At 37.5% G+C, this 23,821-nt stretch overlaps 1 protein-coding gene across 2 annotated transcripts in view; it reads left to right on the top strand.

Annotated features, from left to right (window-relative positions):
* LOC105662425 (uncharacterized) overlaps positions 1-23,821 on the top strand; it is a 503,073-nt gene that overhangs the window by 375,217 nt on the left and 104,035 nt on the right. For both annotated transcript variants that reach the window (XM_076537797.1, XM_076537798.1), the window contains exon 4: positions 16,765-16,811. In XM_076537797.1, coding sequence (XP_076393912.1) covers positions 16,765-16,811 — 47 coding nt within the window. The remainder of the gene's footprint in view (positions 1-16,764; positions 16,812-23,821) is intronic.

Genomic DNA, 23,821 nt, shown 5'->3' with positions numbered 1-23,821 from the left:
GTGGAAGGATTTGCAAGTTAAATGGCATAAACGAACACTCAAAGAAGATATTCTTTGTCTTTCGTTTTTTATCTCGAAACTTCCAAATCTTCCGAAGTGGGGGTGCGAAGGATTTATCGGAATTTTTTTCTGTTCTTCAACTTTTCCTTTTTATCTCAAAACGGCAAGATAGAAAAATATTAGAAAATGCTTAAATTTCTGGAGAACATCTGTGTAGAAAAATATTTAAAACGTTAAGGTATTTAACCCCTTGTACGATTTGTCAGGTACGTCAGGACTAATCACAGACGTTAAAGCAAATAATGAAAGTTAGAATATTATGTCAACATTTTATTCGTTGATCCTTAACTACGCGCATTATAATTGGACATAATCTTCAAACTGAAGCGCGTTAAAAATTTGGGTAAGATTTATGTTTGAACTTTGCTTCATCGGTTAAAGTACGACTTATCGAAGTCACAGTATGACAAGGAATTAATTTCTGGAGCATCGAAAAATATGAAAAGAAAAGTGTTTTAATTTCTAGAAACGGTATCAAGATAGAAAAAATAAAAGTACGAAAGTGTTTTAATTCCAGGAGAACACGATTACATAGTGCAAAAGTTTCGCACCCCTTTGCAAGATGAAGACGCAACGAGACACCGGTAATGGCTCCTTCGCGACGCGTGTGCCTACTAATTTATTTCCCTATGAATATCCGAAAAGGCACCCTTTCCTTCCCGCGAAAACCAAGGCTGTTGTCTTCCAGCGCCAGTGGGCGTCGTATGACCGGGACATTAAGACATTGTTCTTGTGATTTACGATCTGATTTGCATTCACGTGCCAACCGTATATCAAGCATACACTGCGAACTAAGCATTCTACCGGTTGCGTTACCCTTCGCTGGAATCTACTTTTGCTCGTCAGTAAAGACGTCCACAAAGGTGTTGGCGTTTTACTGCGGACCTGGAAATATTCCATAGTATAACTTTATCTTAAGCTCCACCTAATTGGCCCTAACACTTTCTGATACAATAACAGAATATAGGGAAGAATACGTTTTTGTTGAAAGACTTGTAAATTATTATTCATTTATCATTTGTTTACAACTTAAATCATCTTGTAAGTCTCAAGATGATAAATAATTTCAGAAACTTTAAAATAAAATTTAAGGAAGTTATTTTTAAGTGTACATGTATTTATTAAGTAACCTCGTTTAAAATTTAGAATCTAATAAGCACTCTTAATTCAATATCACATTAGCTACATATGAGTGTACTCGTCATAGTACAAGTTTTGTAGCACAAGTTAGATACACGTCTGAAATATAAAGAGATGTAAAAAAATATAATATAAGATTTAATATAAAGAGATCAGCTAAATAGCTAAAAGATGAAACAAAGTAAAAAATATGCAAAGTATACGAAGAATATTAGCGTAAGCTCCAAGCTCGAAGGAGATAACCTCTCGCGTGTTTCACTCCGTGGCAAGTTTGTGCAGGATACATGCACACAGACGGTGGCAGGGTGTAGCTCACGTGCGAACGAGGCATCCTTTGCCAGGAGCTGAACAGCCACTGATGAACTTGAGTCATCGATCATCCAATTAGCCGGGCGATCAATCATCCCGCTGCCATTTGCCCCGAACCTACGTGGAGCCCTCGAACCAGAGGATGCCTACAAGCACGGTCCAGCATCCTTCTAACATAGCCGACGTGTTCGACCCCAACACGCCGAATCCCTAATCAACCCTTTTCAACGCGTGCAGTTTTGGCTGAAACGCTAACCCGCCGCGACTCGGCTTTTCCCTCTCGTTTCGACGATTCCGACGATCAATATTCGAAGAAATACTGATGCCATCGTCTGGTTTAATTGTATTTTATAGACAGCCGCGAGATTCGATTAAATAACTCGCAGTTCGCTTGCTCATTGTTCGTAATTCTTGGGGTGGTAACTCAGGAAAGGGTGGCAACCTTAAGGTGAATTTTTAACTCTTTGAAACGGAGATAGTTAAAAGATTAGGTTTTTTAATATTTTGATATAGTAAGGGGATTTTGGGAAGTTGAAATTATGGGAAATGTGGAAAGATTTAGTTTGTACAAAGACGGTGTGAATTTTGTACTTGGTATTTGATGAGTCTCCTAAGTTTTGAAGTACTGTGTTCTTTTACTTTTGCAATTTTTCAAATATTCAAAGTTTCAAATTACTAAATTTCAAACTTTGCATATTTCTATATTTTCAATTTTTCAAATCACAAAAATTGATAGTTTTAAATTTTCATATTCCCAAATTCTCAAATACCCAAATTCCCAAATTCTCAAATTCTATAGTTATGTAATATTCATATTTTCGATTTTCTACAAAATCTCAAATCTAAATTAAAAAATTTCCAAATTACTAAATTGGCAACTTATAAAATTCTAAAATTTCTAAATCCTTAAAGTTAAAATTACCAAATTCCTAAATCTCTAAATCCCTAAATCCCTAAATCCCTAAATCCCTAAATCCCTAAATCCCTAAATCCCTAAATCCCTAAATCCTTAAATCCCTAAATCCCTAAATCCTTAAATCCCTAAATTCCAAAATCCCTAAATCCCTAAATCCCTAAATCCCTAAATACCTAAAATCTCAACTCTCTAACTCCCTAGATCTCAAAATCCTTAGATCCCTAGATCCCAAAATCCCTAGATTCCTAAACCCCAAACTCCCTAGATCCCAAAATCTCTAGATCTCAAAATCCCTAGATCCCTAAATCCCTAAGTCCCAAAATACCTAGATCCCAAAATCCTTAGATCCCAAAATCCCAAAATCAAAAAATCCCAAAATCCCAAAATCCCAAAATTTCAAAATCCCAAATTCTCAAATTCCCAAATTCCCAAATTCCCAAAATCCCAAAATCCTAAATTGAATACTCAACCTTCAGCCTCGAAGAAATTCCATAAACAGAAACTAATCCAACTTTCCGAAAATGTTTCGCGCTTCGAGGGTTCAGAAGGGTTGACGCATCGAAGGACCTCGATCGTAGTCATCGAAGAAGAAATGTCACCGTTTGCTGTATTAACGAGTGACGACACGCGAGACTGAGCACGTCTTCAACGTTGTCTCGGTTCTCGTCTGGAACTGATAGTCCTCCTTCCTCGAGCTTTCGCGAAGCATGATGTTGCCGCGTTTTCCGCGTAAACGCCGAGCGTAAATCGCGCTCGTTCGTTCGTTACTCTCGGCTGAGGTAACCGAGGGCGAAGGTGTTTGATATATAGCTCGATGTATCGGATAATAATGCGCGATATGACGCGTGAGTTGTTAATTCGCACGTCGCGTCTGCTGCACATGACGCGAGCTTATGGACTCGTTCGGCTCCGACCCCATCCTGGCCAACGTATTCTTCGCTTTCTGATCTTTCCGCGCGAATTCCCGCAAATGGGGAGGCCAGCATGGATCTATCTCGTTCTCGTTCGCTAACAGAAAAATCACCGGCAAATCGACTTCCGCCGAGCACTTAACCTCGAGGATATTATTCGAGTATAGAACGATTAAATTTGGGATCCATTTTGTTACGGAGACGGAGAAAGGATTTTTTAATGGGACACTTTCGAGGGTTTTGACTTTCATTGAAGTAACTTAGGTTTCTTGTGCAGAGTGGGTTGCGTAGATTTATTCGTAGTAACAGTTTAAGGGAAGCGTGAGTGGCTTTTGGAAATTTGGGAATTTTGAAATTAAGGAATTTGGAAATTTCGATACAGAAAGTTAGAATTAGACAATTTGAGAATTTTATAAGTAAGGAATTACAGGATTTATGAATTCGAAATTTTTAGAGTTATATTTAAGATTTTTGGAAATTAGAGATTTTATGAATTTCGAAGTTTTAGAATTCGAGAATATGGGATTTTCAGACTTTCTTTGGAAAATTTAAATTTACAGGATTAAACATTTAATAATTTGGAAATTAATAATAAGTTATATTAAATTCATATTATTTATATTAAATTTATAATTATGAAATTTGCGTCCTGAAGTTTAAGAATTTGAAAATTTCCAAATTTAACCTTTTAAAAACTTATAAAATTGAAACCTCAGAAATTTAGAAATTTAGAAAGTAGAAAGTGTAGAATTAGTGTAAGTATTAGAATTGATGTTATATTAAAATTGGCAGATCACATTGTTCCGATCATCGATGACACCAAGACAGTTCTTTAAGCTAAAGCGCCATGTTTAATTTATGTTGATGGATCTTTACATTTCAAATTGGCTGCTTAGGCTCCATTATTTTAAAGGCTGGCAGGCGAATAGTGGTGCCCTTTAGAAATTGGTTGCTTCGTGTAACTGCGAGGACGCTGCCTGAGCTCTTCTTCTCGATTTATATCTATTTCCATAATTTCCTGTTAGCTGATAATTCGCAACTGCGAGTGCCACCCTTGCTTTTGCGATACTGAGCTCAAAAACATTGTGTTCAGCCTTAAAATACTGAAACGAATAACAAAATGCATGCTAAACATTATTCTTTCAATTTTAGTGAATTAGAAACATTGAATTTCCATTTATTATATTTGATGTTTTACGTTTGTTAAAATACAAAAATTTCGCCATTATGAAATAGTTTTTAATCTCTTTCTACATAGTGTAAACTTTCACTTATTTTTTATTATACATATCTACTTTCCATAAACCTCCTGCACACAACATATGATACGTTTCAGATCTTTCAATAAATATGGATTTTTATATTGTTAAAAATTTGTTAAATATTTTCGTTGTATATTGTAGTTTTTTACGTTCATCAAATTTTTTAGCATTATATACAAGCTAATATATTTTTTAACAATTTAAAAAACATACAGGTATAAAAAAGTATATGTAAAACATATAAATATACAAAATAATATATGTAAAATATATATCAACATATATGCATAACATATACATATAGTATAAAGATATAAAAATGGTGTCAATATTCATCCATTGATTTCTTAGCAAAAAGAGAAGTGTATTCAATCTCTAAATTATTAGTTGTATAAATGAAATATAAAGCTGAACAATGCCATAACACGATACATTTGTCCATAATTAAAACGAATCATTTTGGTACTAATAGGGACCTGTCCATACTTAATAAACTGTTAACGAGATAAATCATGCTGCAGTATAAAATTTCGATTAAAAATGATCTATTCATTAACTTTATTTGAGATGCAAATTGAAAATTTTTTAAAATTGTACAATTTTCAAATTTTGTGAAAGTTAGTTATAAAGAGACTGCACATTTATGTATACTATATATTCTAATATTTCTTATGTAGCTTCTTTTTCGGTTTGTCAAAATTTATTACGATCGTTCAGTTCTCATTTCCACTTGCTTATCGCTCTACGAACGTTACATTCAATTGCGTGTACATTCACGAAACCGCTTCCTCGCTCGTTCCTTTACCGCAAACGCTATCTTGGTCTGCGAAAATATTCAAATGAATTTCTAATCTGCCGGAATTCGCTTCCTCCACTGGCAAGTAGAAGCAGTAGTATAAGATAATAAAGGGGAGCGAATAGGGTTGGAAATGCGTTGAGAAAAATTTCCTTAAACGAATACACCTTATATTTCCTCCTAAACCTAAACTATACAATTTACCAATTTTTTCGAATCAATTTATCAAAATACTAAAATACAAAAAATTAAAAAAAATAACTTTAAAATCATCGTTAAATTTCATTAACTCTCTATTAACAATGGAAAATCTGACAGACTCATAAAACAAGAAATTAATAAAATAAATAATGCAATAATACTATAATAGGAAGGGAGAAAGGTTAGACGCGATTTTGCATTATTTATTATTCATCAATTATTTTTACATTGCGTACAATACCATGTGCGATTTACCATATGTGTTTATTGCTTCCTACATAATTAAGCAATATTACGCGAGACGATATGATGCATAGTGTTATAATTTACGGTAAACTAACATGATGCGTACAGATTCAACGCATAAAGCGATGTGTAGTAATACAATGTATGATCATATAACGCGTGAAAATATAGCGCTTTTATATATGTATAATGCAGGGAAATACAGCGTGTGACAACAGAATACGTTGAAGTAAAATATGTAGTAATACAGTACGTGAAAATATAGCGCGTGACGATGTAACGCGTGAAAATATAGCGCGTGACGGTACAACGCGTGAAAATATAGCGCGTAATGGTACACCACGTGAAAATATAGCGCTTTTATGTGTGTATAATGCAGGGAAATACAACGTGTGGTAACAGAATACGTTGAAATAAAATTTGTAGTAATACAGTACGCGAAAATATAGCGCGTGACGGTACAACGCGTGAACATACGATAAAAATATGCATAATATGTGAAAATACAGTGTGTGACGATACAAGTCATTGAAGTAAAATACATAGAGCACTAAACGACACAGTACAATACTTGACGATATAACGCGTTAAAGTACAATTCGTAGAGATATAAAACGTGAAAATACAGCGTAGGGAAATACAGCGCATGACGATATAGTCCATTCAATTGAAACTCATATACAAGGTGTGGAAATGTAACGCAACGAAGAATAACATATCGAAGTGCAACACGTATTTGTAATTTTGCAACTTTCATCATTTTTCTTCAATCTTACACGTCACTCGCCGTTCTAATCCCCCGTTTTCGCACTATTTCCTGCAAAGATGTTCTAACGAGTGGCAGCATCGTGTGCTCCCGGCTACTTAAGTTCTTACGCTTAGGAAAATATTTCGTAGAGAGGAACAGTAATGGTAACAGTGGCAACAAACCGTCGTGTCGTTCCCGCGGAACTCGGTGGAACAGAGCACAGAATGAAGCCATGGGGTAGCTGCAGACCGCCCGCCAAGCGCTAAGCCGATAGGCCGGGAATCTATGGAGTGGGCTCTGGAACGAAAACCTAAGTGTCGGGCGGAAAACGTCTCTTTAATGCTCTTAACGTCGTCACGCTACTTCTCTCTTCTTCCCTTCCACCTTCCTTCGATCGCCTACATAGCGCCGCTTCCTGCCGCGCTGGATAAATACCTGTCAACCTTCAAATTACGTTTCTGCATCGCGTTTACTTGCCTCGTTGCTTCCTACTTGCTCTAACGTGAACGATAATCGAAGGGGTGAAAAGGGTGAAAGAGTCCCTCAATTTGGATTATTTCGTCTAGTTTCATGTGTTCTTTGTGTGGATCACTTGCAAGAAAAATGAAAGGTTTGAAGAAAATGTCCTTTGTTGTGTTTGACATTTTTGCTGTCAAGTGTTTATGGAAATGATCAAAATTATTAAAATTAATTCTTTGATAGTTTATCAACAGTCTTTCATCTAATCATTCACTTTTACTCACATATTCGTTAAAAAAATTCATAGTCAATCAGACTCATATGTTTAGTTGTTTATTCATATGTTTAATATGTTCATATGTTATCACATGTTTAACATGTTCACTTGTACTTACACATTCATTTATAAATTCATGCTTAACCACATTTCTGCATCTAATCATTTTTACATATTCTTGGATTCATTCATCAATGAATGCTCAACTACGTTCGTGCATCTAATCATTCGTCTACATTCACAAACTTATTCATAAATTCGCGTCTAACAACACTTCTACATGTAACTATTTAGTTACATTAACAAATGTATAAATTCATGCCCGACAGCACTTATATTACCAATCACAAAATTTATTTATAAATTCATAAAGACCAGTAATACATATTCTTACATAAATTTTTAATAAATCGAAGTTGCAATAATTATCATGCAGGATAACATCTCGATTTAAAGTTACGCAAGTTTTTCATTCAGGCACGTTTGACGAATGAAATATTTGGACAGCGTTCTTCCGGACCATCGTGTGGACAGATTAGATAGGCAAGAGAAGAATCGAAGTCCGACATTGGTCGTTTTGCACGTCTCTTCCCCGTTGAAGAGGGTTTGGCAAGCTCGTGCAAGGCTTCGACGAGGCAATCCCTCGGTGGTCCGTGTCATTGCGTGGCCCTGACAGCCAGCAATTAACAGCCGCGGACTCTCGCCTCTCGTCGTTGACGCAACGGTAGCGTCGCTGGAACGTCGTACTAGACGCCCTGCTAAATAATTGTCCCCTTCGTCGGCCGGTTAAGACACCGATTTGCCCCGCGCTCTTGTTTTCTACCTTTCTGCCCTAACGCTCTCTCCTTCCTTCCTCTTTTTCCGCCCCTGGCTGCTTCCTGCACGCCAGTCAATAACAGACCTCGATTTCGACGACCCGTTTCCCGATTATTCGAGATTCATTCCTGGCCCTGTGCCTCGACACTCTATTCTGACTTCATTATTCCCTGCAGATGGAGGAATTCGACGATCGTTTTAAATTCGAGTTAGATTCGATGGTACCGCTAGATACCACGGTTTGGTGAAAAATTTTGCCTTTCATTCAATTTTTATTAAATTAAATTTTCAGTTTGAGGAGGACATCATTTATTTTTCGGTAAATTTTATTGTATTAATTTAATTAGATAATTGCGTGTGTTGTCTCAGATTTTAATAACATCATTAATAAGTTGCTGGTGTTTACAATCAAAATCAATCTCTAAAATCAATCAAATATTTATTGATATATATTTAAAAAGTTCAACAGCAGTCATATGTATCATGTGACGTAAAACCATAAAAAAATGATATTTTAGAATTTTATAGTGTGGAGATACAACTACATAATGAAAAGCTTATACTCTTTTGAGTACTACATACAGGCCTTGTTACTTATTATTATTCTTAATTAATTCATATAATTATTAGTTACTTATAAATATGTTGTTGCAAATGATAAAAATAAAATTATAATAGATGTGTATTAACAAAATCAACTGTGTAATTTTGTTAAATGTTCCATTATCTGTGTCACATATATTCGCATTTTTATTACAAATATGGTTTAGATAAACAGAAAATGCACAACATTATCATTATAAAGTTGTAATATGTAAAAAAAACATATCGATTTCGGAATTCATCGTTTAGGAGGGAAGGAAGCGAGACCCCAGGGACGCCATTAATGTAACTGTCGGTACATTAGCTCATCGAATTAAAAAAGCAGCGCCCTCGACTCTGCTCGTTTCCTTTTCTTTTTTACACGGGGGTCGTCCTTATCGATCCATCTCAATTACGAAAGAATCAGGTGGCGTGGCACCGAGTGGCATCCAGCCTGTACGAGGTGTCTGTGACAATGGTGTTTAAGATGATTACCACCCCAATTCACCTCCATCCTCTCCTCCGTAAAAAGAGAAAGAGAACACAGCAAACCTCGGAGCAGCGAGAAAAATCGTCGTTAGACAAATGGGATGTTTTATCTGGCATTACGGCTTTTTATTTGAGCGCCGATTACAGCCGTGGGAGGTCTCGTTCCACTTTTGAAGGGTAAACCAACAATGTTTCCCTACCCTGTCGCGAGATTGAGGTGAAACGATTTGTATACTTGGAGGCGCAGTCATCGGGGATTTCTGTCCCGTTTGTTTCCAAGTTTGTTCAAAGATGATACGAGTTATGGGAATCATTGATTCACGTATTGAAAAACTCGTCATTAAAAAACAGAATGTTTTTACTAACTTTCAACATATAAATTTTCCTATGACATCGTGAAACATAGAAATAAAAAGTAAAGGTGATTGATATTGAAATCTGTGAATTGCAAAATTCAGAAAATTAAGTTTAACCCTTTAGAATCGAATTTGATTTATGAATACCAAAATTTGTTATTAAAAAATACAGAATTTTTATTAATCTCTTACATGTAAGAAACACCGTACTTTCGATAGTACTGAATATTTTTTAACAGAAATTAGAGTATTCTGATAACATAAATTAGAGGAATATTTTACTAACAGAAATTGAAGGGAAAATTGTAGTGAAGCCAAAAATAAGTATTTGTTCATACGATGAAGTTCCAAATAAAGCAATCATCAGACTTCACTGATACTGCTAGCAAAATCCGTTACCCTTCTCACGATACACTCACCATGCGGAAGTTTTACACCTATAAGTTATGTAACTACACACGGAGCTGGGGTTAGGTGATGACGAGGTGAAAAACGAATAAACGAACGAGCGTGGCTCCCCAGTTCTCGCTCGCCCGGTCATCCTAACCTCGTTAACCACCGGTACACCGTTTGCACGGTAATCGTACGCAAAGGGTGTGAGATGAGGTAAAAGAGACGGGCGAGAAAGAAAGGGAACGGGGATGGACACGGAGAAAGAGAGAGCACGAAAAGGGGAAAGGTATACTCGTTCTCCGCGTCCAGACCTCTTATGCGCTATTTAACTTATCCATTTAAAACTCAAACATGCGAAACAATTAATTAGTAATTAACGCTAGCCGGTCGTGGATGAAAGAGTAACAGAGAAGAAGAGTTGGACGATAGGGTGTTCGCCTCTGGGGTGTCTGCCGCCCCCAGAAGAGGGTACTTGCTGGGTGTACGAGACTTCTGCAGAGGCAAGAAACTTTAAAGTTCCGAACTTTAGTTCTGCTGTTAGCTTCTAATTAGCGGACAAACAGTTAACCTCCAGATACAGCCACCCTGCTTGTCCCCACCCCCACGAAGGATATTCTATACCTCCTTGTACGCGTGAATTCGTTCGCGATCGTTATCGTACACTTCCGTCTTACGGGCTGGAAATAATCACGTCATAAATACCAGGTCCAGGTGATTAGGCAAGTTTCTTTACATCTGAATTTATTTTTCTCACAAGTTTTTCTCTTGCGTGCTGTTGACCAAATCTATGTCTTAATACAGGAGGCTTGTTTATTGGAATAAAATGCAATAACTGATACAAATAGCGGTTAGTAGCCAGTTATAATATATTGTACTTAACAAACACTCCAATAGAAAGTAACTTCAATATTTTAAGGTTTTGACCAATGACTTTATTCGTTATTTTCAATGAAAAGAAATAAATTGATTATTAATGGGGATATGATAATTAGTGAATACGAACTGATGAGTTCAAGAAAGCAACTTCTTTCTATAAAATCACTACAATTTCGCAAAGAAAAATATATAAATATATTTTATTAAATATTTGAATGAATGATACTTTATACTACATTTAATATTGAATTTATTTACATAAAAATAATTTTAATAATTTACTTATGAATATTCTAATTATAGTATGAATTATAGTATGAAATTATAGTATGAAGTGTAACGTAGTAAAGTAAATATTAAATTTGAAAAATTATGAAATAATATTAAAATAATTATTTCAATAATTTATGTGTGAATAAAATGAATATTAAATAAGGTAAACCGAATACATATTAAGAACCTAACACCATGAAAACTTCGCAGCAGATATCTGACCAGACAACGTACATGTTCGCACATTGCAGGTTAGTATGCAAGCTGTCACAGTGTAATTTGTCAGAGCTCTCGAGGAACGCCTTTCGCGTATTTCTCGAACAATTATGACCGGAGATTTTAATTTGAAATTCTTCGCTGGTTTCCACGCGGATAAATCGTTGGTCATTACGCGTGTCCCTCCGCCCCGTTATCCTTCGCGTCGCCCACTCTGTCCTTAACTTGTGCAGCTTCCAGATTGCCTGTCACTCCGCTTTCAAATTGTTCAGACACGGTCCGTATTACAAGGCGAGCGAGTTCCTCTCGCGGTCGATCGACCACGCTGCATGCGGGCAACCTTTACCGGTGAAACGACAAACGCACTCGCGGCGAAGGTTTTGCACGAAGGGCACCGGTGTTCTGCGGCTCGACAGGGCGAGGGGTGAGCCAGGTTATCGTTTGGTGCCGAGGGTTTCAATATGCTTCGACAGTAGTTACGGTACCCAACCTGTACTCGGCCATAGATCGGACGAGGTGGATGCAGAAGCAAATGGGGGCGGTGAAGAAGCCGGACGAGGGGGTGAGGTGAGACGAGAGGACTATCGTGCTGCGGTATCGGTCGCCTTGGTTATTTAGGAAACCATATCAAAGTTTGAGTTGGCTGGTTGCCGGCGGTACGCAACCCTCCTATCGTGGCCTCCGCTTCTGGACAATGAGATCTCTTCCGGCCTCGTCGAGGTCGCCCTTGACGTTCGTTACCGGACCGAATAACGCCACCTACAGCCATGAAAATGCCGGAGCATTGAATCCTTGAAGAGCCCCACCAAGAAAAGACGTTATCCGTGATAGATCAATCGTCCATTATACGCAGGAAATCTGTTCTTGCTAACTTTTGCTGCACAATCGTCCGTCATCTGCCGCTATTCTCTGCATGCTGCATATAGTTACGGAATTATGCGAACAGCTCAACTTTTAATTACTGAACGATAACATTTCGAAATTTTTCAAGTTATTGGCTGTGTATTTTGGTACGATTCTGTTGATTGTTAGCTACATAATACATACTGATAGCATGTTAGCTACATATTTTGATAAGTAGGGTTCTCTATGGATAATGGTGATATTGGGGAAGAGTTTAGTAGTTGGTTATTAACATTTAGGATTTTTTAATGTGGAAAATTGGAAATTTGGGAATTTTGAAATTCTCCAATAGTGGAGATTTAGAAAATTGATAAGTTAGAATATTTTTAATTTATAAATTTAGGAATTTAAACTTTGAAATTTACATGTTGGAAAAATGATAAAATTGGGGATTTGTGAATTTGGAAATTTGACAATTCAAGAATTATGTTAATTTAGGTGTTTGGAAATTTTTTAGTTTGTGTGACTTAAAAATGTAGAAATTTAAGAATTTGGAAATATGGAAATTAGAAAGTTAAAAAATTTTCCAATTTAGAGATGACATATATAGAAATCTGGAAATAAATGTATTTAAAAATGCAGAAATTTCTGAGTACAGTTTGAGTCGAATGAGTTATAACCATTTACATATGGAAAGGAAATATTGAGAAAGTGTATAATAATATTAAAAATAAAAACAATAATAACTGTACCAGATGTGGCGAACAAAATTATGAAATTAATATATAAAATTTTTAATTTATAACTACCATATCACATTGCAAAGAAAATCCCTTGGATCCACGTCGCTTATGTATGCATCTGACGAAGCATTTAACCTTTAACGTACCAACAATTTCTCAATGTTGACAAGCGACAATGCGACAAATAAACGTAACGAAAACAAGGCAAGGAGAGGTCATTCTACTTCTAGTTCTCAACTAGAATCTCGCGACTTCCATGGGAAGGGTCGAGAGATTTAATTAAGGTAGAGCGACGGACAGAAAGACGAGTTGCTACGTCGTGTAAACTCGAGCTTGTCCGTCGGTCCTGGTGTTCCTGTCGTAGCCTCGGGAACGAGCCAAGTCCTTCCTCCTTCTTGCCATTCCAGAAGATCGCTCGAAAACTCGTGAGAACGCTACACACGTCTACGACGTAGATTCTGTTCGGCCGAGCGTGTGCGTCAAACTTCGTCAGACCACCCTGATTTCATGGAACAGAACTTTCGTTCATCAGTTTTGTTTTTCATGCGAGAAACGCGACTATCTCGCTCGGTTATTTTCATCAGAGATATCTGTGTTATTTATTTAAATATTTTATAGAAAATTCAAATCCTTCAGTAGGCGATAAATTAACGAATATGTTTTTAGTTTATTGCTTCTAGAATAAATTGATGCCTAGGTGCCATAATTTTTGTTTTTAATAAAAAATGTGAGAGGTAAATCAGAAGAAGAATTTGCATGTTTCGACATTGATTGGTATTCAATCCTTCTTACTTAGATGCAGATGGATTCATTTTGATTGGAGAGCTCACATAACCTAACTTTCTTGGAATGAAACATGTGCTTCTCATTTTGAATAATTAGGTTTTGAATGATCTTGTTTATAACAATCTTGTTTTTCATGTAATACCACAGAAACGGAAATTAGTGTAGTAATAATCAGTACATGTTTCAAGTAACAGTTCATAAACAGTTAACTTAAATAAGTTTTTGAAGATATAAGATGTGTCCACGTAATGCACTAATGGTATCATGTTGAGATCTAGACCTTGAGAGTCAAAGAGAACCGAGTTTTCTATAAAATTGAATCACTGCATCAGTACGAGAAACAGGTCGTGATCGTACGACCGCACGATTCCAACCGTGTCATCCCGTTTCAGCATCGCATTCATTATATTTCCTAAGGCAAATCGCGGGCCGTTGTTCCCGAAGGCTGGGGCGAGAGTTCGCAGCATCATCTGGTTCGCGGTCGCGGTTTCAGCGTCAATAATTCGCAAAGGCTGCGGGGTAGCCTCTAACCGACTGATTTCACGCATCTGGCGTTTGGTGGTTTAGTCTGGGCCGGGTCCGTGCCTCTTGCACGTCGAAAGACGACGCTTACGTGAGAGAGCGTAGTGCAGGTTTACGGAGAGCAAGACGATAAAAGACGATAGAGCGAGAGGGGCCAGCTAAGCGAAACAGAGAGAGAAAGAGAGAGGGCGAGTACGGACAGTCCCTGCCTCGCCAACGTGGTGGTCCCGTGATCAATATTCCTTACCCCCTTTGCCTTGGCTCACCCCTCCGGCGCGGTACGGGTGCCCCTTACCTCGTGAAAACCCTCCTTCTACTCACACCCACATCCTCCCACCTCCCTACGGGGAGAACCCGGGAGAAACCCCTGAAACCCCTCTTGCACCCTCGTCTTAATTAGGAGTCTGAATCTGCGGCGGACACGCGTATAAGGGTAGGCTGGTGGAGATCGGCGGGGCGGGCGCACAGCTCGGGCAAAGCCAGACGAACGTCGTGTCCGAAACATTATTCCCAACTTTGCTACGATCGCCGCAACGTCACCGACGCTGGACGACCCTTTTTATTATTCTCCGAAAATAAACACATTTGCGCTTCCTTGCCCCGTCGACGGGCAGACTGCAGCCCGCCTCGAGCCTGCCTTGTCTGTCCCTCGTTTTGGACGAAAGAACTTCGCCTTGCTTGTCGAGTAATTAGCCATTGTTCCGGCACAGTGAGTTTCAAGTTGAATGTTAACGGTACGTGTACATACGAGGGACGATACATGAATTCATCGGGTGAATGTTTGGATTAAAAACGATTCCTGGCGTTTTGCATTCTTGCTGTTTCTGTTTAATTTTTGCTTTCTTCGCCCCATTAGAGTTCATTATTGCCGTAATAAGATGATTGACAGTTGTGGTAGTATATTGGGGAAAAAATTATAATGCTAACCTTCCTAATAGACGCTGGAGATATTGGGAAAAATCAGTCGTTAATTTTGCAGACGAGGATTTTTAGATGTGAACGGTCAAAGATTTAGGAACATAAAAACTTTTACTAAAATCTAAAGCAAATTGCAGAATGTTCCACTCTCGTCTTTATCCAAAGAAGATCAAGATTGCTTCCTAATATTCACCTAACCTAACTAATTCCTAGGACTTTAACTACCCTTTGTAGTTTTTTCGAAACACATGATCGTCACATCTATGGTTTGACAAATTATCCATCAAATGCGATCTTGAGCAAATCCAAGGGGGAACGTCGAGGGAAACAGTCGCGATAACGTCAAAATAATTAATTATCGCTGGAGGGTAGGTTTAGTTTTAAAGAAATTCGCTATATGCGCATGTACGTTCCAATATCGCTCGAGCCTCTCGTCCATGAGCATATTTACATGCATGGTACATACAGCTCTAATACATAGAGGGTAGGTGGCGGTGAGGCTGAACCGAGAGGATATTGGGGTTAGGCCATTCATTAGATTACGGGAATTCGGTGGTACCCGTTCTAGGGTGGAAGAGAAGAGAAGATTGGGGGTGAAGATGGAGGATTGGGTGCACGGTCGAATCTAACCTATGTGCACTATGTAGCTGACGTCACGAGACAACGAGGAAAAGGGTTGAAGAGACGAATTTTTAAAATACTGCAAAATTAACCCTCTTGAAAGATGAACGACATTTAGCTCGTGTGGTTTCTTTGACATAATTGTGTTATGACAGTCGGATTCAATTAATCGGAAATAGAAAGTATAAATTATTTGGGAAGCATGTGTAATTAATGTTAGCACATTTAGAATGAGTTAATCGTAAATTTTGAAATGTGTATGATTAATTTCAGCATGTGTATGATTAGTTAACAATTACTTCTATAATATGTGCAATCAATTTCAACATGTATAATTTATTAATAATTAATTTTAACGTATGTATAATTAACTAGAAATTAATATAGCACTGTTCCGTTGCACACATGTTATAATTGAAACCAGTTTTTGGTAGTTGAACTTTTCATTCTTCACACTGTTATACTTTACTCTATCAACCTTAATATTTAACAATCTCAAAATTATTTCAGTCTCAATTTTAATATTTTTAATCATAAATTGTTAATTTATTTTAGGATATTTTATATTAACACGTTGAGTGCCACGTCAGTCATCGGTGACTGACACTGAACTTTCCGTTGAGGCCGCGTCAGTCACCGGTGACTGACAGTGTAAAATATGACATAAAACTAAAAAATTTACATTGTTTTAAGTTGTTACCTAAAATTTATTTAAAGTCCACTTAATTTTTATTTAATACGGGATTCTATTGTTAATGGATTTTATTAAAACATGGTAAGCATAAAAAGCATTGCTGTACCACGATACCAGCGCGCTTCTAGGCAGCGTGCGTGGCCTGACTGGGATTTCCTTAAAAAAGCGCGTGGCACTCAACGTGTTAACTCATATTAGTATAATTTATATTAATTTTTACCAGTATAACAATTATGTAATCTTCATGATCTGTTAAATAATTAAAATATTAAAAAAATTAGAGGGTAAAATATGTTTTTTTTTTGTTACAGAGTCGGCTCTCGTAAGGCGGGACTACCCCCGCCAAATCATGAACAAGGTAAGTTCAAAAAATTTAATCGTAAATCTATAATTTCAATCATAAAATGTTTGTGCTGATTAGTGAATAATACATATATATTCAATATGGAGGGAATCGTGTGTACTTAGCAACCCCTTCAACGATTTACACCTTCCGTCAGCGAGTACGAGTCAGTTACCAGGGATAATCGATCTAACATCTTTAATTGCTTTTCATGAAATTACTCTGCGGAATTGTATTTGCTGGTCTTTAATTTACTCGTATAATCTACGTTTCTTTCGTAAGGAAAAATGTAAAAATTTAACTCAAATTAATTTAAATTAAATTAAATGGGACTATTTAAATGTTAGAGGATTTCTGAGGTAAATGATGATGGTACAATATTTGGTACATATTTTTTGATCGGCCAACATTCATATTGTGGGGTTGAAATAATCTTCATAAAATACAACTTCCATTATATTCAACATATTACATTTAATCAATTTAGATGCAAAATCCAAAAAAAATGCATTCTCTACAACAAAATTATTGTATCTTAACGAAAAAGCGCTATGTTCAATAATCAATTTTAATTTTTTCCTTATATCTTTAAGTACGTAGGTGAACAATTTCATTAAAAAATATAATGAATGTTTATTATCGCAGTACCATTAAAGTAAAATTGTTTTATTAAAAAATTTGTCTTGTTGTCTCTAAGTCTACAATATCTAAACGAAACCAGTTTAAAAACAATAAAAAATGCAGTCCATAAACTTTTTATGCATATTCCTATTCTGAAACTATCTAAAAATCAATCGTTAAAATCGCGTCCGACTGTAAGCTCCCGTTACCCAGACTTCACGGCACTATATAAAGCTAGTACTGCATAAACGGAAGACTAACAGAGAATTTTACGAGTCCATCGTTTCCGAAGTTGCCGGGATAACTAAAATCGTAGAGGAAAAGTTTTTAACTTCGTCGTGCGTTTAGAAGTCACGATGTAACCTGAGGGGGCTGGTTGCACGACGTTCGCGCCTTCGTGTACGTGTACACGTTTGTATCTGGCTGGAATGTATACGTACAAGCCGAGTCTCATTTGTAGGCCCTTTATGCGCCGTCTGCCTTTCCTCATTATGCATTGCACATGAGAAAACTTGCTTGGAATCTCTTTCCATCTCGTTCGCTCCTCCGCTGTCTGCCTCTCTTCAGCTGCTTCCATTCGACTTTGGTGGGGTGTTGATCCCTTCACCCACACAACCGAACGACGCTTCTGTTCGCGTCTGTGTACCTCGGCTGGTAGCTCTGCTTCTTTATAAACTTTTAATGACGGCAAAGCCTAATCGACAGAACGAGCGAACGGGCATACCCAGCTTTGCCTCGTCGCGAAAAGCTATCCTGAAGAAAATCAACGTTGAATCTCGATTTTCGATACTCGACTAGCAATGGGTGCAGAGCATCCGCTATAACTGACGTTTGTTTATTATCCTGGATTTTCATTTTATAGAAAAGTTAGGTCTTAGAGTACAATAGCGGAAGGATTAGAATTTTCTGTTGGTACAATAACCGTGTTTAGTTTCTTCAGACACTTACAGGTTTAAATCAATAGGTATACACGTAGCAGCAATAACAAGTCGTTACATTCTATTGAGTAGGTATGTAGTTTATTATAACAAAAAAACGTCTTTTCAAAGGATAGCGCCTAAAACCTCATTTACTTCTACCTCTATAAATGCTTCAACCACCGAAGAATCTCTGTTTGTGAAATCATTTCCTATTAAATATCTTCGCATTCGACGTTTGTGTATCTAATTTCTCTTCGAATTTGATCTAAACCGTGCCTCACAGTTCGACGCATCGACTGGAGCTTGACAAGACAGATAAGATACCGTTTCCCGATTCGTGTGCAAAAGTGCGCTGAAGCGCTTTCGATTTGCAACAAATCATTCAGCGTTTACGCCCGGCTAGCCGCCCAGTTGAATTAAACTTCCACCGGAAACTTCGTTCTACACCCGTTGCTCCGACGGCATGCGTATTTGCAATATATATAGAGAACAGTTTATACCTGCGAGAACTGCTTTCCAAACTTTGGTACACAAACCTTAGCGAGTAGGCGGTTAGCTGTTTGCTATACTGCAATAGCCGCTCGTTAGAAGCTGACGAAAATTAACATGCCCTGATACGGCGATGGATTAAGGCACGATGATGGACAAGCACCTTCGTTACTGTTAATCTATACTTTCAATTATGGCAATCATAATATTACAAATTTCGAAGAAGTTTAATAGTTATTACAATTTTGAAATATTTGTCGCAATTTTAGTAGTAGACACAAACTCAAATTCAACGTCCAAACACCAGCACAGATTTCGTCATCAAGTTTTTACTAAGTCAATACATCGTCAATAAAATTTTACTATAATTTAATAAAAATAATGTTAAATACATATATTGTTTCAAGGTTACATCTTTGATTTGTTAACTTTCGAAATTTGCAAATTTACAGCCTATTCATCTGCAACTTGTAATTATCATGCAAAGTATGTCACAACTAATGTAAGCAAGAAGAAATGGGTTGTAGCTGAGGCGATTCTGAATAACTTTCTCTTTTGCTAAAATGGCGTTCGAATCTTCGTTTTTAAATTATTAACAAAACTGACCAAATTTACAGTACTCGTAACTTCTGCTTTAGATCTACATATAAGAAAGTCCCCAGTAATGAATCTTTTCAAAAGACGATTAAACACGTAAAGCTTCTCCGTTTTTTTTTTTTGTTTTAGTCTCTGCCATACGTTAGTAAAGTGGACATTATACGACTGGCTACACCGCTTTCTTACCCCCGATAAATAGGGGACAACAGGGAGGTTAAAACGACTCCTAAAGCACGATTAAACTAACCCTTAGTTATTTCTTCCGTGTACATCGCTGGGTTCAGCTTCTTTATATATCCACTTCCTGATCGTTACTTACGATTTCCCTGGGATGGTCGGCGAAGAACTCGGCGTTTTCTCAAAGCTAACATTGTCTCAAGAAAAATTGTTTTCCTCATGCAATAATAACAAACGAATCTGATCGAGCTGTCGTTCCTTTTTCAAGCAGCGTTTAAAGAAACGCGGTGGGTTTAAAGTGTTCGGAGCGCCATTTAGTGGCGGCACTCTTTCATAAAGGACCTTAATAAAAATCCCAATCTAAACAAGCTTAATTTACGTCCGCCACATAATTACCAACCCCCGAGGCGGCCGCCCCGGTTTCTCGTTCACCTTTTTTCTCCCGGTGGTGGGCCACTTGTGTCGTACGAGAGGAAAAGAGTCCTCCGGGTGGATGAAGAAGGTGGAGGGCTCTCTGAAAAATCTAAGAGGCTTAAAGCATTAAAAGGGTTATATAACATTCATTAGCGACGGGTCAGCCTTTGTGAAATTTCCCTTGGAAGCGGCTGCACCGGCTGGATACCGCCTTCTCGTCTGCAATTTCGCTATTCCTGCTCTTTCTCTTGTTCTCGAGCCCTTCGTCTCCTGGGGGTGCAGGATAGTCACGCGAAGAGTATCTTCCAGCGGGAAAGGGGCGGCAGTATAGAAAGTGGCGGAGGAAGGAGGGCAGGGTCCGCATCTGATGAAGATGTCGCACACGCCGGGGACCTCGGCGAGATTACTCGGGTTAGAACCCGTGGACCCTGGTCAAGGCACATGCTAATTGCTTTATTTGACATCAAGAAATAATGTACTGCTGTTCTACGGCACGGCTGCGGCCATCCTGGAGGAACCCCGCGAGAAAAGCAACTATTGCGCCCTCTTTCACTCCGTCGCGCTTGTCCCTTCGTATAAATCTCCGGACCTTGGATAGTACGCTCGTTACATCTCCTTATGTTCCGAATGGAACGTGTCATTAACCTCTCACTCAAAGTTCTCCGATAAATTCTCTTTCTTAAGCTTTGTACCTATTGACTTTATGATAATCATGCATGGTTGATTTTGAAAATGGAAAATCAAATTTGGTAATGTAAGGAAACTGCATAATAGCACTTACGGAATATCAGTTTAATACTTTACCCTCCATGATCGTTACTAGACGGTATTTGTAATTTGTCACGGAAGTCAGCGTCGACAATATGACGACGTAATCTTGTTTCATGGGAACATTAATAATCGAGAGGTAAATACTAATTACTCCTTAAAACTCTTTTGCATTCATGTAAAATTACAACCTACTTTTAAGGAATAAAAAGTAAATTTAAAGTTTTCTCAAATGATCAAATGTAAAGAATTGATATATTCATCGAAAGAACTCTAAATCGTATGCTATAAATGACATGACTTCACATAAAAAAATAACCTAAAAATTAAATTTAAAATGTTCTCTCAGACAACCGAATATGAAGGGTTCAATCAAAGAACTCAGTCGTATAAATGTCATAACTTGACAGAAATCACCAAAAAAACAATGAATATATAGCAAATCGATTGTTCGCCACATGTCCCAGCTACTCGAGCACCATATTCCTCCCAATACTCTACATAAATAAAACGAAAGCCGTTTGCATTCGAAATGATTCAGTGCGTGAAATTCATGGGCATACGTGAGGTGCCTGGTCACCGAGGAAAAGGGTCCGCTCACCTACAGGGTCTAATAACCTTTAGTTGGACCAATAACCGTTTCTCGAAGTTACATATGGAGGAATTTGTATTCGAAATCGAACGTATCCAAGGGATGATCGTAGCTTCCGAAGCGGGGCACGCGTACTTCTCGTAAATATGCTTGTTCGAGTGGCATTGCCTTGCAAAACGGTGAGGGGGTGTAGGAGAGGCATACAGAACGTTAGGGTCCCTTTCGAGGTCGCCAAGGGTGCATTTCATCTTCGAGAGCGTCAGCCCGGAGACCGATCGACCGTACACTCGATGTCCGATCATCCATCTTTTATAAAATCGAACCTGATGGTCAGATAGGTGCTTATGTACACTATTTTTGCCTTGAGATACTTCGGTGACGTTTCGTACTCTCAGTTGCATTTAAACTATAGTGGTAGTTGAATTATTAACTCCTTGGAAGATTTACTTACTTTTATGTCCTTCCCTTAAATTATTTGAACTATTAAATCTTTGAAGAATTGAGTAACTGTAACTTTCTTCAAATTGTTATTACAATGGAGTTATTTAATATGGTAATGCTATAATAGTCAGATGCAAGAGGAAATATAAAGTGAACCTTAACATATGTAGATTATTTTTGCATATACAGAAAATTAATATTCTAATAAAATGGGTCAGTATATTACTTTAATTTATGAAATTAGAATACACATATGTTAATCGAAATTTGCATATTCTGATCAATTGTGGTTACCATAGCTTAACGTGTTATTAAACATATTAACTATTCACCTTCTAGTGCAACTAATAATATTATCTATATTATTATTATATTCATATCATGTTAAATTAAATAAAATTAAGTAAAATCTGAATTTCATTGAAGATATCAACATGACAAAGAATTAAAACACCCATTCAAATTAAAACTATTGTTGTATACTTTTTTGTGTACGATATGCAACATTCATAGCTAATAAACATATCACGAAACGGTAGTACAATATTGATCGAGGAATTCTTCGGGTAGGATCGAGATTGTTTCGAAAGTTTGTTTCGCTTGTGAATATTTCAGACCGCGAAAATATAACGAGATAAGAGTGATATATCTTTCATCGGGCCCGCTGGTCACCTGTTCGTTGCCACGTTCAATTTTTATGATTAAACTTTTCCTTCGATCATGTACGTGTGTCCGTGTGCAATACTCTTGAATTTATCAATATTATTCCGTGGTTGTCAGCATGGCACGTGAAATCACTTATGGTTAAGGTTTCGAAGTTCGCTGCTCGACATACTTTCTCTATATCAATCTCATCGATAAATTGTTCGGGGCAAATAAGAAATAATTTCGCATACGTCATTGCCGCGATAAATTATGAAGAGGTATCTGTTGTTTAGAGCGGATAAGTATAGAGGGTATTGGATGATCCATCTCTTGTCGAACAGCGGTCCAACATTGGATATCAGAAGCTTACTTCTATCCGAACTTCTGCTTCCGAAAGCGTCCATCATGCTTGGACAGAACACGTTCCCCTAGGCAAACATTCGTTAATATTCACCTGTGTCGCGTGATACCAGAAAGTTCAAACATCGACGAACGTGCATCGAATTTTGTTAACGATTATCGATCCAAGTTTGATGCAATTTGAATATGACGTTGTGGTAATATGTCATTATTCGAATTTAATACATTGCTCTTTGCAATTTTTTATAGTGCTGTATTTCTTTTCAATTTTGAATAGTGAAACTTCAAATAGACTATTAATCATAATCACAGGCTTTGCTAAGCATATCTACAGTTTTGAGTAATATTCTTTTCATACACTAATATTGCTTATATAAATTACGTTCTGTATTATTTCAATTCTATAATATATGCTACGTATGTGTCTTACGTGTATGTACAATATACGTGTGTATAATATTACAACTTAAAAAATATCATTGGTATAGAAAAGAAAACTATCATGCTGTCGATAATTTCCAAATTATAAGTTCAAACTACGGATCACTGTATAAAATTTAATCTACCAAAGCATAGAAAATACAGAGAGCCAAGAATATACAGCAACAAGAGTCAAATAAGCAGATAAATTTCCCGAAGAAAAACCAACCAGAAACCGCGTAAAATATACTGTCGATGCGGTTGAGACGATGACCGTGGCCGGGTGACACCGGTCGAGAGGCGAGAGAAAACCAGGAAACCATGGAAAGAGAAATAGGGGTGACAAGGGGCTATTTTTGTGGTTAGCAGGGAATAATTTAGGGGTGGATAATACGCGGAGCCCGTGTAATTATTTAGCCGCGATACTGACGCCGCCCTGAGGTGGAGTGCGTGCTGGTTTTCATACACTCTCGAACGATCTGAGAGGCACGGGCGACGTGAAACCAGGAACCCGGGGGCTCAGGTGTTCCACCGGATAATAGGCGACATCATCCCCTACGTCCGATCTCTTCTCCTCTCCA

This window comes from Megachile rotundata, chromosome 12 (assembly GCF_050947335.1).
Source record: "Megachile rotundata isolate GNS110a chromosome 12, iyMegRotu1, whole genome shotgun sequence".
Lineage (NCBI taxonomy): Eukaryota > Metazoa > Arthropoda > Insecta > Hymenoptera > Megachilidae > Megachile > Megachile rotundata.
This window is presented reverse-complemented; position numbering and strand designations above follow the sequence as displayed.